Raw genomic sequence first — 19,435 nt, 5'->3', positions numbered from 1 at the left:
ACCCATGCATACCCCACAAATCAAATCAAAATGTATTTGTCACATACACATGGTTAGCAGATGTTAATACGAGTGTAGCGAAATGCTTATGACATGCCACCAGAGGAAATGTTGTATTGTAGATATGTAGTGGTGTAATAATGATATATGATGTACTGTTTAATCTTTTGTTTTATTTGTAAGTGCCTTAATGTGCCAAGACAGCAGCTAATGGGGATTCCTAATAAATATAAATGGGTACTATGTCTGGTGAGTATACAGGTCATGGAAGCACTGGGGCATTTTCAGCTTCCAGAAACTGTGTACAGATCCTTGCGACTTTGCATTATTATGCTGAAACATGAATGGATAGCGGTGGATGAATGGGCCTCATGATCTAATCACGGTATCTCTGTGCATTCAAAATGCTATTGATAAAATGCAATTATGTTCGTTGTCCGTAGCTTATGCCTGCCTGTACCATAACCCCACCACCATCATGGGGCACTCTGTTAACAACGTTGACATCAGCAAACTGTTCGTCCACACGACGTCATACACGTGGTCTGCAGTTGTGAGGCCTGTTGAACGTAAAATTCTCTAAAATGTGTAATGGAATTTTAATGTTTGTGCTTTTCTGATAACACATTTGTGTTCTATTCATGTGCTGTTCTAATAACCCATTTCTGTGTTCATGCAAGTGACTGATTTAACAAATCCCCACTTATCAGTATCTGCAATTTGGCAGAATGCCCAGACCTTGTTTTGAGAACAAACTAAAGATATCTCAATTTCAAGTTCTCAGCTTAGAGAGAAGAAGTCTCATGAGCTATTGGTCTGTCACATGTTACAAACCAGTATTGGTCGGTCACATGAATGAAACAAAACGGTAATTGATTAATAATGATTAATCAATGATTAATAATGATTAATGAATTAAATTATGCAAAAATAACTTGTCTGTGTATAGCCGTATATAAGACAACTCCTGGGTCTGCCCAGGAAGAGCTCGTGATTGACATGTGTACTATGGTGCATTGAGTTGGTTGTGTCATGGTTCATGAATCCACTGCCTCCCTCTCTCTTTCTCTTTCTCTCTCTCTCTCTCTCTCTCTCTCTCTCTCTCTCTCTCTCTCCCGTGTTTGTGTGGCGTGGTTCCCAATCTCGGCCTGATTGTCTGCGCTAGCTGGAACCACTTATCTTCCCTTTATATGTTCTGTAACCAGTGTTTCTTGTTGTCAGATCGTTGTTACTTCCCAGAGGTTGTGTTGTTACTTCCCTGAGGTTGTGTCGTGTGTCCGTGCTCATCTCTCGCCGCCCTTGTGTGGATTATCTGCTGTGCTCCTTCCTACCCATCCGGACACACTCCCCTGGATTTCTCAGCACGCTATCACCGGAAGATGCGCCCTAGTCCCTGGGTCGGATTCCATCTGAGTACAGTCTGTCTGTCCTGTTGCTGCTGTAAATTGAATTCATTAAACCATTGTTGCTTGCATCTTGCATCCGCCTCTGTATTGTCACAGGTTGGAACCAAATAAAGGACGATTAATTTAAGATTGACTTCGAATGTCCCAGTGTAAGTATTTCCACGACAAATGACATTGGAGGCAGCTTATGGTAGAGAAATGAACATTAATTTCTCCGGCATCATCTCTGGTAGACATTCCTGCAGTCAGCATGCCAATTGAGACATCTGTTGCATTGTGTTGTGTGACAAATCTACACATTTTATATTGGCCTTTTATTGTCCCCAGCACAAGGTGCACCTGTGTAATGATCATGCTGTTTATTCAGCTTCTTGACATGGATGAATTATATTGACGAAGGAGAAACGCTAACGAACATGGGTGTAAACAAATGTGTGCACAAAATGTGAGAGAAATAAGCTTTTTGTGCACATGGAACATTTCTGGGAACTTTTATTTCAGCACATGAAACATGGGACCAACACTTTACATGTTTCATTTATACATTCTATACTGAACAAATGTACTGCCAAGTTGATCCAAGGGACAAGACCTGATCTAATTCAAAGCAGCATTTGATTGAATGGTAGTAGAATGTTAAATTTATGGTTATCATAAATTTAATGTAAAAATAAAGCTTACATTTGCATCCTGTCCAGAGCTCTAAAATAAATAAATGTATAGCACTGGTGTTCCCAACATATAAAAGTTAGGAGCACAACATAATATCTACGCGCACCAGAATAATTGTAAATGTTTATTGACTGAAATGTAATATAAATCAAATAACATTTCTGGTATGCAGATGTTATAGCGAGTGTAGCGAAATGTTTGTGCTACTAGTTCCAACAGTGCAGAAATACCTAACATCTAACCAATAATTCCACAACAACTACCTAATATACACAAATCTAAGTAAACTAATGGGATAAGAATATATACATATAAATATTTGGATGAGCAATGACAGAGGCATAGGCAAGATGCAACAGATGGTATAAAAATACAGTATATACATATGAGATGAGTAATGCAAGACAGGTAAAAATTATTAAAGTGCCATTATTAAACTGACCAGTGATCCATTTATTAAAGTGGCCAATGATTTAAAGTCTGTATGTCGGCAGCAGCTTCTATGTGTTAATGATGGCTGTTTAACAGTCTGATGGCCTTGAGATAGAAGCTGTTTTTCAGTCTCTTTGGTCCCAGCTTTGATGCACCTGTCCTGACCTCGCCTTCTGGATGGTAGCAGGGCGAACAGGCAGTGGCTCGGGTGGTTGATGTCCTTGATGATCTTTTTGGCCTTCCTGTGACATCGGGAGCTGTGGGTGTCCCGGAGAGGTGGGTAGTTTGCCCCTGGTAATGCGTTGGGCAGACCGCACCACCCTTTGGAGAGCCTTGCGGTTGCGGGCGGTGCAGTTGCCATATCAGGCGGCGATACAGCCTGACAAGATGCTTCAATTCTGCATCTGTAAAATTTGTGAGGATTTTAGGTGACAAACCAAATATCTTCAGCATCCTGAGGTTGAAGAGGCACCGTTTGTGCATTCTTTATCAGACTGTCTGTGTGGATGGACCATTTCAGTTTGTCCATGATGTATACGCAGAGGAACTTCAAGCTTTGCCCCTTCTCCACTGCTGTCCCATCGATGTGGATAGGGCGGTGTTCCCACTGCTGTTTCCTGAAGTCCACGATCATCTCCTTTGTTTTGTTGACGTTGAGCGAGAGGTAATTTTCCTGACACCACACTCCGAGTGCCCTCAAATCCTCTCGTCGTTTTTGGTAATCAAGCTCACTACCGTTGTGTCATCTGCAAACTTGATGATTGAGTTGGAGACGTGCATGGCCACCAGTCATGAGTGAACAGGGAGTACAGGAGGGGGCTGAACACGCACTCTTGTGGGGCCCCAGTGTTGAGGATCAGCGAAGGGGAGTTGTTGTTTCCTACCTTCACCACCTGGGGGTGGCCTGTCAGGAAGTCCAGGACCCAATTGCACAGGGCAGTTGAGACCCAGGGCCTCAAGCTTAATGATGAGCTTGGAGAGTACTTTGGTGTTGAATGCTGAGTTATAGTCAATGAACAGCATTCTTACACAGGTATTCTTCTTGTCCAGATGGGATAGGAGAGTGTGCAGTGTTATGTGCACGTCAATGGCACTTAATTATTCTCAACACGTGCGAAGAATGTGCAAAGTTTGTCTGGAAGCAAGACAGCGGTGTCCGTGTCCGTGGCGTGGCTGGTTTTCTTTTTATAGTCCGTGATTGTCTGTAGACCCTGCCACATATGTCCTGTGTCTGAGCCAATGGATTGCGACTCCACTTTGTCTCTATACTGACGTTTTGCTTGTTTGTTTGCCTCGGAGGGAATAACTACACTTTGTATTCAGCCATAATCTCAAATCACCTTTCCATGGTTAATTGAAGTGGTTCATACTTTCAGTTTCGCGTGAATGCTACCGTCTATCCACGGTTTCTGGATAGGGTAGGTTTCAATAGTCACAATGGGTACTACATCTCCTATATACTTCCTTATCAACTCAGTCACCGTATCTGTGTATGTGTCTAGATTATTTTCGCAAGCTACCCGGAACATATCCCAGTCTACGTGAACCCAACAATCCTGGAGCGTGGATTCCGATTGGTCAGACCAACATTGATTAGGTCTACGCACGTGTACTTCCTGTTTATGTTTCTGCCTATAGGAAGGGAGGAGCAAAATGGAGTCGTGGTCATATTTGCTGGGGGAGGGCCTTGTAAGCATTCTGGAATATTTGAATAGAAATGGTCGAGAGTCTTTGCAGCGCAAGTAGTACAGTCAATATATTTATAGAACTTCGGCAGCCTAGTCCTTAAATTTGCTTTATTAAAATCCCCAGCTACAATAAATGCCTCAGGATACGTGGTTTCCAGTTTGCATAAAGTCCACACAATCTCCCATAATGACAAAGTGAAAACATTTTTTCATGTTTTTGCATGTTTATTGGAAATGATATACAGATATAAATATATTTGATTTGATAAATTATATATATAGCCCTTCTTATATCAGCTGATATATCAAAGTGCTGTACAGAAACCAAGCCTAAAATCAGCAAACACGGTGGCTAGGAAAAACTCCCAAGAAAGGCCAACACTTAGGAAGAAACCTAGAGAGGAACCCGGCTATGAGGGGTGGCCAGTCCTCTTCTGGCTGTGCCGGGTGGAGATTATAACAGAACATGGCCAAGATGTTCAAATGTTCATAAATAACCAGCATGGTCAAATAATAATAATCACAGTAGTTGTCGAGGGTGCAACAAGTCAGCACCTCAGGAGTAAATGTCAGTTGGCTTTTCATAGCAGATCATTGAGAGTATCTCTACCGCTCCTGCTGAGAGTTGAAAACAGCAGGTGGGGACATAGGTATTCATACCCCTGAGTCAATAATTTGTAGTAGTACCTTTGGCGGCGATTACAGCTTTGAGTAGTCTTGAATATGTCTGTATCAGCTGTATCAGGATTTTCTCCCATTTTTCCTTGCAGATTTTCATTAACTCTGTTAAGTTAGATGTGGAGCGGTGGTAAACAGCAATCTTCAAGTCTTTCCACAGGTTTTAAATGGGATTCCAGTCTGGGCTTTGGCTGGGCTACTCAAAGACTTTCACATTCTTGTTCTGAAGCCATTCCAGAATTGCTTTGGCTGTATGCTTGGGGTCATTGTGCTGTTGGAATGTAAATATTCACCCCCAGTTTAAGGTGGTTTACACGCTGAAGCAGGTTCTCGTCAAGGATTTGCCTGTATTTGGCTTCATTCATTGTTCCCTCTATGCGTAGTTTCACAGTCCCTGCTACTGAAAAGCATCCCCAGAGCATGATGCTGCCACCACTATGCTTCACGGTAGGAATGGTGTTAGATGTGTGATGAGCTGTGCCTGGTTTGTGTACCTCGAGAGACTGGTGTATGACTGGTGGTGTTTCTATACTGCATTCACAGTAGCAGAGTTTGCCAAACAAAAGATCATCCGATTGATACATATCATCATGGTATCACATGGCCATATCTCTGTGAAAAGGTGCGTCTCGGTGAGAGGTGTAGGAGTCAGGCGCAGTGATTTCTGAGAAGCGTGTTTAATATAGATATATGTATACATAGTCCACCAATACAAAATTGGCCCAGATGAATATCTAAACTACACTCTCGAAGGAACGGAAACTCGTGTCAATACACGGAGGAACAACCACAGTTCCGACACTACATACACATACGTAAATGTGAAAACAATAAACAGCATAGAATACTGAACAAGCTTAATCCTGCACGAATTAAGGCAGGTAACAGGTGCCCTATATACACACAGAAATAAAAGCAATTGAAACCAGGTGTGAAAAGGAACACAGACAAAACAACCAGAAAAGGAAAAAGGGATCGGTAGCGGCTAGTAAACCAGCGCCGCCGAGCGCCGCCTGAACAGGGGGAGGAGTTACCTTCTGTAGAAGTCGTGACAATCTCCATATTACAGAGCATGTTTACGGAAGACAGGGGGGACCACCTTTGCTAATTAGCTATCTAGCATGCTCTGAACACCTGTGTGTAATGGAAGAAGGCTGCCAGAAACGTGTTGGCACTGAAAAATACTCATTGTTATTTTATTTGTAAACAGAGAAAACACTCCTTATATTCAAAATGACAAGAAATGTGTTTCACAGGAGAGACTAGGGTCCTTCAGCGGGAGTAAATTTCAGGTTGATAGCTTTCTGAAATACTACATTTCTTGTGATGGTTGTATTGTATAAAAAACATTCATAATAATATAATTTATTTCTACTTCTGTCTGTGTCTGTGTCTCTCTCTGTGTGTGTGTGTGGACATGTTTAACTATACCTGTGACCTATTGGGGACATTTTGTTAGTCCCCACAAGGTAAAATGCTATATCTAGGGGGGCTTAGGGTTAGTATAAGTATAATTAGTGTTAGAATTAGGTTTAGAAGTTAGTGTAACATTATCCTCAACGTGATCTCTGAGGAATGTGATGTGAATTAATTATCTCTTCCAAATCTACACGGCCATCTCTTTAATGCGTGTACAGTATTCAGCCTGATGGTAAATTGTGTTCAGGTGTGCCAAGGTTAGTGGACCCTGGTGAGAGGAGGCCATTGTTCAGTCATCGCCCTGTCGTCATGCTTTGTCAACACAGATTACCACAACCCCTATTTTCACTCCTTCAGTTCCCCCACACGTTATCTGACAGGCATTTACTCCATAATGTTTCAACAGAACAATTGAGATAAAGCCTGGGGACTGCACTGAGGGTTGTAACAAAAAAGGGCTCTTATAGTGGTGTAAACACAACTATAACACAATCCAGTGCCCTAAACTTCTGACTGTATCAGGAGGAGTCTACTCTAGCTACAACAAATAGAACAGAAAACAACTGTAGTAAATCATCCAATTCATGCCAATTACATCTAGCAGAACATTCAAATAATGCAGCATTATTGCCATGCATCTTCAAGACATAAATAGATTAAGGAATGTTGGCTAATGCTCCTGAGATACGAAATGACAGACTGATAAACTTCTAAATCACAACATTAGCACATACATGTTGTCAAGTCAAAAACTATAGTGCCGGATGCTCAGCAGTAGGCATTATTAGAACATGCAACATCCTAATTCAATATTAACTAATGACACAGAGATGACATTATTCTAAGACCAAATGCCAAGGATGGCACTGTCACCTTCCCTATGCGACATCGCCATACACATGTTCATAAAGCAGTATGAAGTCCTCTTCGCTCTCATGTCCTGCTTTCCTAAGAGCTGAACTGGGTGAGGCTATAAACTGTCATGAAACCTTAAATACAACATGGCTACCAGTAACAGGGATAATCCACCATTTTAGGAATTTATGTATTATCTTTTAAAAAACTATGAAATTCCAAGGATAAACAAGTTTGAACACACACCTGTCCGGGAGTCAGATTCAGATGCAGCTCACCTGTCCATCAATCGGTGATGCACGTGTTGGAGGGAAAGGGAGAGAGGAGAGAGACAGAGAGAGAGAGAGAGAGAGCTAGAGGACGAGGTAGATAGATGAACCACTCACCTGTCTTCAGAACACGGACATTTAACCCCTCACCACTCTCACCAGGCTTCCTCCAGTACACAGATGTGTTTCATCCAACTGGGAACCATCCACAGAGTTTAAAAGAAGTGAAGAGAGGCCTGGAAAAAGACAGAGGGGTGGCAGTTGTTATGGTGATAATGGGAGGGGAGGAGGGGGGATGGACGTCCAAACAGAGGGGCGCTTCTCGTTCACTTCCAGCAGGATTACCGGTACTGTTAAAATGGGAGTCCCAGAAAACAGCCACAATCCTTGCCTGGGGCAATGGATATCAATAGGAGCAGGAAGAAAGAGATTCTTTGTATGAGAGGGGCGGCAAGTGTGTAAGCCCCTGCCAAAGCTCTGGAAGGAACTTTACTAAGAGGCAGGTGCACATTTTTACCAGGGATAGTGTTCAACTTAATCTGAGATCAAAGTAGTAGGTGGGGAGGGGGACTTTGAGTGGGCAGAGAGGGAGAGGGAAAGTGAGGGAGAGCAAATGAGATATCCTGGAAATGAGGGCAGAAAGACTACACAAGCAAAGGCAAATTATTGAAACCAATAACCAATATTCCCCTCCAATCATGGAAGACAAAACAGTTACAACAAAGAGGATTTCGGACATAGATGCCAGCCCCTTGGATTGGGCCCTGATTCCTCCCCTCAGCCCTGTCTGTGTCTCTGTATGGCTAAAGCTTTCCACCTGAGAAGCTCAGACCCAGCCAATTTTTATTTTTTATTTCACCTTTATTTAACCTGTTAGGCCAGTTGAGAACAAGTTCTCATTTACAACTGGGACCTAGCCAAGATAAAGCAAAGCAGTGTGACAAAAACAACAACAGTTACACATGGGATAAACAAATATACAGCCAATAAAACAATAGAAAATTCTATATACAGTGTGTGCAAATGTAGTAAGATTAGAGAGGCAAGGCAATAAATAGGCCACAGTGGCAAAATAATTACAATGTAGCATTAACACTGGAGTGATAGATGTGCAGGTGATGATGTGCAAATAGAGATACTGGGGTAAAAAAAACAGCAACAAAAAAAGAAGAATATGGGGATGAGGTAGTTGGGTGGGAAATTTACAGATGGGCTGTGTACAGGTACAGTGATCGGTAAGCTGCTCTGGCAGCTGATGCTTATAGTTAGTGAGGGAGATATAAGTCTCCAGTTTCAGTGACCTTTGCAATTCGTTCCAGTCATTGGCAGCAGAGAATTGGAAGGAAAGGCGGCCAAAGTAGGTGTTGGCTTTGGGGATGACCAGTGAAATATACCGGCTGGAGCACGTGCTATGGTGGGTGTTTCTATGGTGACCACTCTTTACCTAGCAAAGACTTATAGATGACCTGGAGCCAATGGGTTTGGCGACGGATATGTAGCGAGGGCCAGCCAACGAGAGTATTGTAGTTGTCCACATATTTCTAAGTCAGAAGTGATGCTAGTCGGGTGGGCAGGTGTGGGCAGCGATCGGTTGAAGAGCATGCATTTAGTTTTACTGGCATTTAAGAGCAGTTGGAGGCCACGGAAGGAGTGTTGTATGGCATTAAAGCTTGTTTGTGGGTTTGTTAACACAGTGTCTAAAGGGCCAGAAGTATACAGAATGGTGTCGTCTGCGTAGAAGTGGATCAGAGAATCAGCAGCAGCAAGAGCGACATCATTGATATACACAGAGAAAAGACTCAGCCCGAGAATTGAACCATGTGGCACCCCCATAGAGACTTCCAGAGGTCAGGACAACAGGCCCTCTGATTTGACACACTGAACTCGATCTGAGAAGTAGTTGATGAATCAAGCGAGGCAGTTATCTGAGGAACCAAGGTTATTGAGTCTGCCGATAAGAATGCAGTGATTGACAGAGTGAAAAGCCTTGGCCAGGTCAATGAAGACGGCTGCACAGTACTGTCTTTTATCGATGGCGGTTATGATATAATTTAGGACCTTGAGCGTGGCTGAAGTGCACCTATGACCAGCTCGGAAACCAGATTGCATAGCGGAGAAGGTACGGTGGGAATCGAAGTGGTCGGTGATCTGTTTGTTAACTTGGCTTTATAAGACCTTAGAAAATGCAGGGCAGGATGGATATAGGTCTGTAACAGTTTGGGTCTAGAGTGTCTCCCCATTTGAAGAGGGGGATTACCGCGGCAGCTTTCCAATCTTTAGGGATCTCAGACGATACGAAAGAGAGGTTGAACAGGCTAGTAATAGGGGTTGCAACAATTTCGGCTGAAATGTTTTGAAAGAGAGGGTCCTGATTGTCTAGCCCAACTGATTTGTCGGGGTCCTGATTTTGCAGCTCTTTCAGAACATCCGCTAAGTGCGGGGGATTCGGCAAGTTGCTGCGGGGTTGCAGAGCTGTTGGCCGGGGTAGGGGTAGCCAGATGGAAAGCATGGCCAGCCATAGAAAAATGCTTATTGAAATTCTCGATTATCGTAGATTTATCGGTGGTGACAGTGTTTCCTAGCCTCAGTGCAGTGGGCAGCTGGGAGGAGGTGCTCTTATTCTTCATTCTTCATTTACAGTGTCCCAAAACTGTTTGGAATTAGTGCTACAGGACGTACATTTCTGTTTGAAAAAGCTAGCCTTTGCTTTCCAAACTGACTGTGTATATTGGTTCCTGACTGCCCTGAACAAAGGCATATCGAGGGGGCTATTCGATGCTAATGCAGTATGCCACAGGATGTTTTTGTGCTGGTCAAGGGCAGTCAAGTCAAGAGTGAACCAGGAGCTGTGTCTGTTCTTAGTTCTACATTTTTTGAACGGGGCATGCTTTTTTAAGATGGTGAGGAAAGCACTTTTAAAGAACAACCAGGCATCTTCTACTGACAGGATGAGGTCGTTTATTTATCTTTATCTTATTAGTATTTTAAGGAGCGTTTGACAATGATGAGGGGTTGTCATTTGAGGTTAGGTTCCTTGATCATTTGTGTGGGATTTAGTGCATCTAGCTTAGATTGTAGGATGGCCGGGGTGTTAAGCATACCCCAGTTTAGGTCACCTAACAGTACGAATGCTGAAGATAGATGGGGGGGCAATCAATTCACATATGGTGTCCAGGGCACAGCTGGGGGCTGAGGGGGGTCTATAACAAGTGGCAACTGTGAGAAACTTATTTCTGGAAAGGTGGATTTTTAAAACTAGAGGCTCGAACTGTTTGGGCACAGACCTGGATAGTAAGACAGAACTCTGCAGGCTATCTCTGCAGTAGATTGCAAAAAGAGAGAGAAAAACCACACACAGGCTTAAACCCTGCTTTTTCAAGACCTTGGGTAGTTTTACTTACAGAATTAACATGAGTCACTTTGGACACACTGTGTTCTCTTAAAATTAGGAATGGCCTCATTTACATGGGCACACAGCGTACGTCATCTCCATAGATCCTGGAGAGATTAGGTATGAAAGAAATGTCAGGTAGATCCATTCTGATAGGGTCTGGGAAGGAGAGGGGACTCAGTTGGGTCTTTGTTGCAAGGGGGACAGTGGAGGTAACTGGAGCGAGGGGGAGCAGGACGTGTCAAAGGCTGCAGGACTGAGGGCTGACCTGGGGCTCCCATTGACCAGTGTAGGGCTCTTTGTGGTGGATTATTTTACTCCTCCCATGCGTTGTTGTGTAAATGCATATACTCTTTACCAACCTGTGAAAAGAGAGCAACACACCAAAATGGGACCAAAAAAAACATGTTCCCAGTGGGCCTGCCGGGACCGAGATCCTCTTGTGCTAACGGCCGGTGTTTTGGGAAATGTCGAGGATGGGGAGAAGTAGGAGGAATTGAGATGGGGACAATAGGCCAGATTATCTCATTTGAACTCCCACTCTTGCACGCACACGCACGCACGCACGCACGCACGCACGCACACACACACACACACACACACACTTCATTAGCCAACATGATAGTTTACTTTATTTAACTAAGCAAGTCAGTTAAGAACAAATTCTTATTTACAATGACGGCCTACCAAAAGGCCTCCTGCGGGGACGGGGGCCTGGGATTAAAAATGTAAAAATTAATACATTTTAAGGACAAGACACACATCACAACAAGAGACAAAACAACACTTCCATAAAGAGACCTAAGACAACATAGCAAGGCAGCAACACGTGACAACACAACATCGATAGTGAGAGGATAAAGGTCTTTCACTCCCTCTCCCTCCATTTAGCTCACTGGGAATGGGGACAGTGTTGTATAATCGGTTGTTACATAGTGAGCTCAGCTGAGGTGACGTTGCATATTTGCCCCATGTAAGGTAGCACACATCTATGCCTCAATGAAGAACAGATATTTCTAGGAGCAGTCTTGCTGACAAGGAGGTTTACTTCTAAATGGTCTGATTGTAGTTTCAATTGTTAAAAGTTGAGAAAATAAAAAAGCAGTGATTGAAACGGACTAATCAGTTACATCAATAAGTCATAAAAGCATTACATCAACAGTTTCTGTGGGACCACTGAGTGACAGGTGAGGGTATTTTGTGGGAATAAAGTCTGGCGCATTGAACATCAAAAGTTCTGGAGAGCCCATCAAACTTCCAAAAAATGGTCCTTAGACTGGGTTCTATGTGAGCTCAGTGCGAGAGACATTCAATCCCCAGAGTGGGCCACTCCATATCAACCCTCTAACCTCCCCCCTATGCCCAGCAATTAGCCTTGCCCTCCTCTCCTCTTCTTTCCTCCACAATGTAGAAACTCCTTGTGGTAACCCAAACCTCACATTCCCAAACGACTCCTACTCCTGGGCACACAATGGGCTCCGTTCAGCCCTCACTGCCCTTGCTTCTGCTCCATAATGCAATGGGGGAGATCAGGATACAGCCTCCCCGGGTCAGGTCTTGGGTACGGGACAAGGGTGCGAAGAGGTAACGCAACAGCTCAACCCCCACCACCTCCCAACTTTGGCGTGACCCTGCATTAACGGGACAGCCCTGTTGTCACAGCCTGGTAACCCCAAGCCAGCCCAGTGTTCCCTCTGTAGAGGAACTTGAACTTGCGGCCCTGCTGCTCCAGTCTGAGAAGGCCCAGGGGACCTCAGCCCCATATGTTGCGTAGTGACAGAGCCTCTGCTGGGACTGGAGGTTGGGATTGGGAGCCGGCGGGCTGGGTGCTTTAAGCAAACACCCAGAATTGGCGGAGTGTGACACTGATGGCATCAGCCAAATGTATCTTGTGTGGTTCACACACTGCCTGGAAGATGGGGAGGAGCTTTCGGCACCTCCAGGCTTGGTGACACCAATTAAGCCTGATTACCTTGCAGCCAAGTTGTTGCAGTGATCTGGGCGGTTGTGAAACTGGACTGGCTCGGCTCCAGTTGGAAGACTTGTGCTCCATGGTGGTGACTTCAGTACGTACATTACCGCTCAAAAGTTTGGGGTCACTTAGAAATGTCCTTGTTTTTGAAAGAAAAGCTATTTTTGTGTCTATTAAAATAACAAAATTGATCAGAAATACAGTGTAGACATTGTTAATGTTGCAAATGACTATTGTAGCTGGAAACGGCAGAAAATTACTATTGTAGCTGGAAACGGCTGATTTAAAAAAAAAATGGAATATCTACATAGGCGTACAGAGGCCCATTATCAGCAACTCCTGTGTTCCAATGGCACGCTGTGTTTGCTAATCAAAGTTAATCATTTTAAAAGGATAATTGCTCATTAGAAAACACTTTTGCAATTATGTTAGCACAGCTGAAAACTGTTATTCTGATTAAAGAAGCAATACAACTGTCTTTCTTTAGACTAGTTGAGTATCTGGAGCATCAGCATTTGTGGGTTCGATTACAGGCTAAAAATGGCCAGAAACAAAGACCGTTCTTCTGAAACTTGTCAGTCTATTCTTGTTCTGAGAAATGAAGGCTATTTCAAGAAACTGATGATCTTGTACAACGCTGTGTACTACTCCCTTCACTGAACAGCGCAAACTGGCCCTAACCAGAATAGAAAGAGGAGTGGGAGGCCCCGGTGCACAACTTAGCAAGAAGACAAGTACATTAGAGTGTCTAGTTTGAGAAACAGATGCCTCACAAGTCCTCAACTGCCAGCTTCATTAAATAGTACCCGCAAAGCACCAGTCTCAACATCAACAGTGAAGAGGCGACTCTGGGATGCTGGCCTTCTAGACAGAGTTGTAAAGGAAAAGCCATATTTCAGACTGGCCAATAAAAAGAAAAGATGGGCAAAAGAACACAGACACTGGACAGAGGAACTCTGCCTAGAAGGCCAGCATCCTGGAGCCGCCTCTTCACCGTTGATGTTGAGACGGGTGTTTTGAGGGTACTATTTAATGAAGCTGCCAGAATCCTTTCCAGATCCTTGACATCATTCGTCTGCGCTTATGGACTGCCCTCTTCAAGCCAGTTCCGAAGACCGACATGGCCATTGATCTTTATTTTCATGTCATCCAACAATAACATATGTCCATAAATGATCTCTGTGTGTACAGTAAGTTTGATTTTAAGCAAAGATAGAAATGGACAGCATTTTCTTGAAACTGGAGGCATTGAAGCTTTCAGAAAAAAAATCAGAATCACTTTGATAATTATCAATCTGATCATCTTCCAAAAAACATAACATAAAAACATAGGAGATACACTATATACTATAACATACACTCTTATCGTAGGTCCCTCAAGATTAAGTTACAAGTCCATACAATCCTCCATAGTAAATGACGGCAGACTATTTTTACAAATCCAACCACGATCCCAGCCCACATACACTATATTGCATACTTTACCATTACCAACCATGCGAACACAACATTAACGGATCAAGAAGCACCTGTGATGTGCCTAAAATAATTCCCAAAAGGTTGAGATCCATCTACTTTTCTAAACAAAGCCTAGTGCTGACAGACTGAGGGCCACGCTCATTTAGCTTTTGCACCGGTGCAAACTTAGCATAATACTTAAAGTAAAAATATCAAAGAGGAATTCGGATTTAAAAGGGATATATAAATTGGTAGAGTGATTGGTAAATAAACCCAGTTTCATCGTCACCTTGGTTTACTGATTTCTCCCATGTATAAGAAGAGTAGCTAACCTCTGACGCCAAAGCAGAGTGAAATTGACTTTGGACTGGGCAGCAACAAAATATGATTACCATAGGGCATTTCTCACATCTTTCCACCAATTGGAGGTCTCTGAATCTGAAGATACCTATATTAGACAATATGAACCAATGGGAGAGGACAAATTCTGGGGCCACATTGTTGACCCAGGGTGTACTAAAACAATGGACACTGGTTCCAGTAAGAGGTGTTGGGTGTGTGAGACGGATGTGAGGTGTGGATGATGGGGAGAGAGGAAGATGGAGAGAGAGAGAGACAGCAAGAGGTGAGGAAGGCCTCTGCCCGTTGGGTGAACCCATTGTAATCCAAGCACAGAGGAAGTGACTGTGACACAGCAGCCGGTATGTGGTTACTCAGTGAGGCTGGCCTGGGGTTCACCGCCTCTCCCTCCAACACCCACTCCCCCTCGGCAGGGGAGAGAGCTGCTCCCTTCATGTGGAAACAGACAGCAGGAAGACCTACAGCAACCCGAGTGCACCTCCTTCTCCAGATCCCCCTCTCTCTCCACCTTTAATAGCAACTGCCCACCAACCCAACCCCTTCTATTTGGCATCGTCTTGTCTCTTTCCGCCAGATCGCCTGAGTGAGTTGGGGTCAGTGATGTTCCGTGTGGTCTCTATGTGTCACAAGCTCTAGCATCCTCAAAGCTCAATGTAGCGTCTCTCTCTGCGCACCACCCCCTGTGATTCTGACTCAGGGGTTATCTGAAGCACATGATTTAAGAATTGGGTGAGAGAGGGAGGAGGGTATGCTAATTGTGCTAACATTACTTAAAAACTAATATTTCTGATAAAATACTATTCTGGGCTCTATTTTGACAAACCAAATACAATGGAATATCTCAGTGGTGTGACGTGCCACCAGCGTCTGACAATAGCGATGCTTCGCACCAAGCCAAAATTGGAACACGCACACTAAGTCATATGTGTGTGTGTGTATATATATTAATATAGATATATATATTTATATACAGTAAGGGGCTTTACCAAGAAACATCAAAAAAAGTAAATAAAAGACAGCGTAGACAGTTGGTGTCCAGAAGCTGGTCAGTCTATAAATAAGTCCTGAGTCACACACACACACACACACACACACACACACACACACACACACACACACACACACACACACACACACACACACACACACACACACACACACACACACTTCTTAGGAGTCCAAGGAGGTGGACGAGATTGTGCGGCTCTTAGTCTTGGGCACCACCAGGATCTCATCCCCGTCTTGGATCATGTACGAGTGGAGTGCCCGACTGCCGTACTTCATCTCCTCAGGTCCCAGCGCGGAGCCTAGCTCGCGGGCGATGTAGTACAGCCGCATGCCATTGGCTGGCAGGTCCACCAGGGCCCTGAGCTCCTTCTTGAGCTCCCCGACTGTCTGCTCCAACCGCAAGCTTAGAGTCTCCGTCCGCTCGCCCCAGCGCACCTCCAGCGTGGCCATGCAGCGCGGACGCAAGTCCACATCGGCCAATGGGGCAAGCCGTCCGTACTTGGACACCAGGACATGGTACCTGTGGAGACCAGACAGAATGGACCGGAGGTTAGGATTTGTCATTTGGTAGAGAGAATGGTGGCGATTGGTCAGTTTTAGCAGGCGCTCTTATGCATTCATTATGGCAGGGATTCTGAATTATTTTTGGCCCGTGATCCAATTTTTATTAAAAAATATATTTGACCCCACCATGTGAAAAAAGTGATGTAATAAATGGCCAATGCTTACTTAAAAATGTTTTGGGGGGCTATGACACCCTATTAGAGCCTTTTGTAGGCCACCGGATCAATCCCCCGCCCACATTCGGAAAGTATTCAGACCACTTCACTTTTTCCACATTTTGTTACATTACCGCCTTATGGATGAATTTAAAAAATCCTCATCAATCTACACACAATACCACACAATGACAAAGCAACAACAAAAAAGGTAAAGACAATTTTGCTAAGAAAAATTCTATAAAATAAAAATACCATATTTACAGAATTATTCAGACCCTTTGCTCGCAATTGAGCTCAGGTGCATCCTGTTTCCTTTGATCATCCTTGAGATGTTTCTACAACTTGATTGGAAACCACCTGAGGTAAATTCAATTGATTGGACAAAATTGTAAAAGGCACACACACATCTATATAAGGTCCCACAGTTGACAGTGCATGTCAGAGCAAAAACCAAGCCACGAGGTCGAAAGGAATTGTCCATAGAGCTCCGAGACAGGATTGTGTCGAGGCACAGATCTGAGGAAGGGTACCAAAACATTTCTGCAGCATTGAAGGTCCCCAAGAACACAATGGCCTCCATCATTCTTAAATGGAAGACGTTTGGAACAACCAAGACTCTTCCGAGAGCAATCAAGGGAGAAGAGCCTTGGTCAGGTAGGTGACCAAGAACCTCATGGAGCACCAGAGTTCCTCTGTGGAGATGGTAGAAACTTCCAGAAGAACGACCATCTCTGCAGCACTCCACCAATCAGGCTTTTATGGAAGAGCGGCCAGATGGAAGCCATTACTCAGTAAAAAAGGCACATGACAGCCCACTTGGAGTTTGTCAAAAGGCACCTAAAGGACTCTCAGACCATGAGAAACAAGATTCTCCGATCTTATGAAACCAAGATTGAACTCTTTGGCCTGAATGCCAAGCGTTACATCTGGAGGAAACCTGGCATCATCCCTACGGTGAAGCATGGTGGTGGCCATCATGCTGTGGGGATGTTTTTCAGCAGTAGGACTGGGAGTATTGCGTGTAGATTGATGTGAGGATTTATTATTTTTTATAATAAACATAAAATGTGTAAAAAGTCAATGGGTCTGACTACTTTCAAATACACTGTATGCATAACTTTATGAGCTGGATTGCCTGTCTTTGCAATTTGTTTATTTTCATTTGCGCTCATTAGCACATGTAGCTAGCAGCCTCCATGTAAATTCGCTATTACTTATGCAAATATTGTTAGCATTCTGGTAATAGACATCCAATTATGTTTCTGGCTGGGTTTTTCGGCGCCCCCTTGTGGACTAAACTGGTAACACCGTAAATCCCAGGGTGAGAGAAGGACAGTATGACGACATGACAATCTGGATGCCGCCCAACTGTGTACCCATATCTATACCCACACATGCAGTCAGAGCCGGCACTAGATTGTTGGGGGCTTTAAGCAAAATATATTCGAGTTTCAGAGTTAATTTCCTGCAAATCTATACATTTTGCCATTGGGCAGAGAAAAGACTAGGCAATTGTATAACTAATTTCATGCAATTTAAATGTGCAATTTTACAGCGAATTTACTGAAATTTTACCCATTTTGCCATTCGGTGGAGAGAAATGTTTGCAGTTTTTAATATGATATCTTATGGAGAGTGACTAACAAAATCAATGTGGCCCACCGATTGTTAATTAGACCATGATTACTACAAGTTTACATAGCTAGCCGCAAAACTAACTTACAATAAAATAAAATAAAAGTCAGCTAAGGGCTAATTGAGTGACTGTCAGTGACTGACATACCATGGGAAAAACTGCTGATGCACAACCTCACCCCGACTGTTCTCCACACACTTTTTAAAAAAGTATTTGGAAATTGATCTGTGGTCCTATAAAAAGGGAGGCTGCGGGCCACATGGTGGTTTGGCAGTTTGGTATTTTATTAGGATCCCAATTATCTGTTGCAAAAGCAGCACCTACTCTTCCTGGGGTCCACACTAAACCTATCTTATTATCCTTGGACTAATCGCTATCCAAGAAAACAGCTTTCTCTGACACTGTGGGGGTAAGTTGGGACAAATGTGTGTGAGTGAATGAGTGTGTGTGTGTGTATATATTTGATAAGAGTGGTATGTGCTCGTTCGGGAAACACAGCGAGCTCTCTACCACTCTCTCAGCCGTGAGAAAGCGCTCACCCACCTTGAGGGAACGCTGAGTTAGCGATAAGGAACGATTAAATAAAATCCCAGAGGAAAGCCTATTTTCAAAGCTACTGTAACAGTTGGGCCAATCAAACAAATTTCCCCTTCCCTTGCTGAAAACCCCGCCTGGCTAGGGTTTCAGTGTGGGTGTGTGTGTGTAGCCAGAGTTTCAGCATAACGCAGCAAGCGCCACCGCCATGGGAATTCTCCTCCAACTCCTCAGTCAATGCAGAAAGTGCCATTCTGTGAGAAACCCATTTTTCATTCACTCAAAGGTCTCATTTAATGTGGAAACTTGTTTTTTGTACCCCTGTAAATTATATTGAGAGTGAGGTATGGTAATGCTAAATGCAATTTCTAATGGTCCTAGCTTAATGTGGTGAAGAAAGCGGTGGCATTAATTTAATACCTGTGTTTCTATACACAGCTAAATGTATTGGGTCCAGGGGAGGCTGGTGGGAGAAGTTATAGGAGGACGGGCTCATTGTAATGGCTGGAATGGAATAAACAAAATGGACTCAAACACAGTTTCCATATGTTTGACTCAGTTCCATTAATACCATTCCATCCATTACAATGAGCCCATCCTCCTATAACTCCTCCCACCAGCCTCCTCTGTGTGTGGCTAATACCTTACCTTGTAACTGCCCTAGATCTCTGGTGTTTCATGCTTCTCTCTCTGTTCTTTAATCCATCTCAGCTGCCTAGTCATTTCCCCGGTAATCCCCTCAATTCCTCTTCTCTGTCTCTTACTAATTACCCCACGCCGCATCTCACCCTTCTCTTCACACCATAAGCCCCTTCATCTCTCCCTTCTACCCTTCTCTGTAGGCCCTGCTTTCTTTCTCTCTCCTTATCCCAAGTCCAATCCTCTCCCTTCTATCCTTACCCACCCCTCTCATAGCCCCTCCTCTCTCATAGCAC

At 43.8% G+C, this 19,435-nt stretch overlaps 1 protein-coding gene across 1 annotated transcript in view; it reads right to left on the bottom strand.

The window, feature by feature from the left end:
- The window catches only part of LOC123999494 (alpha-tectorin-like), a 76,780-nt gene that overhangs the window by 41,222 nt on the left and 16,123 nt on the right, over nucleotides 1-19,435 (bottom strand). Inside the window, 2 exon segments of the mRNA XM_046305348.1 lie at nucleotides 3,444-3,470; nucleotides 8,647-8,659. Coding sequence (XP_046161304.1) covers nucleotides 3,444-3,470; nucleotides 8,647-8,659 — 40 coding nt within the window.

Source organism: Oncorhynchus gorbuscha, linkage group LG16 (genome assembly GCF_021184085.1).
Source record: "Oncorhynchus gorbuscha isolate QuinsamMale2020 ecotype Even-year linkage group LG16, OgorEven_v1.0, whole genome shotgun sequence".
NCBI classification, from domain to species: Eukaryota; Metazoa; Chordata; class Actinopteri; order Salmoniformes; family Salmonidae; genus Oncorhynchus; species Oncorhynchus gorbuscha.
This window is presented reverse-complemented; position numbering and strand designations above follow the sequence as displayed.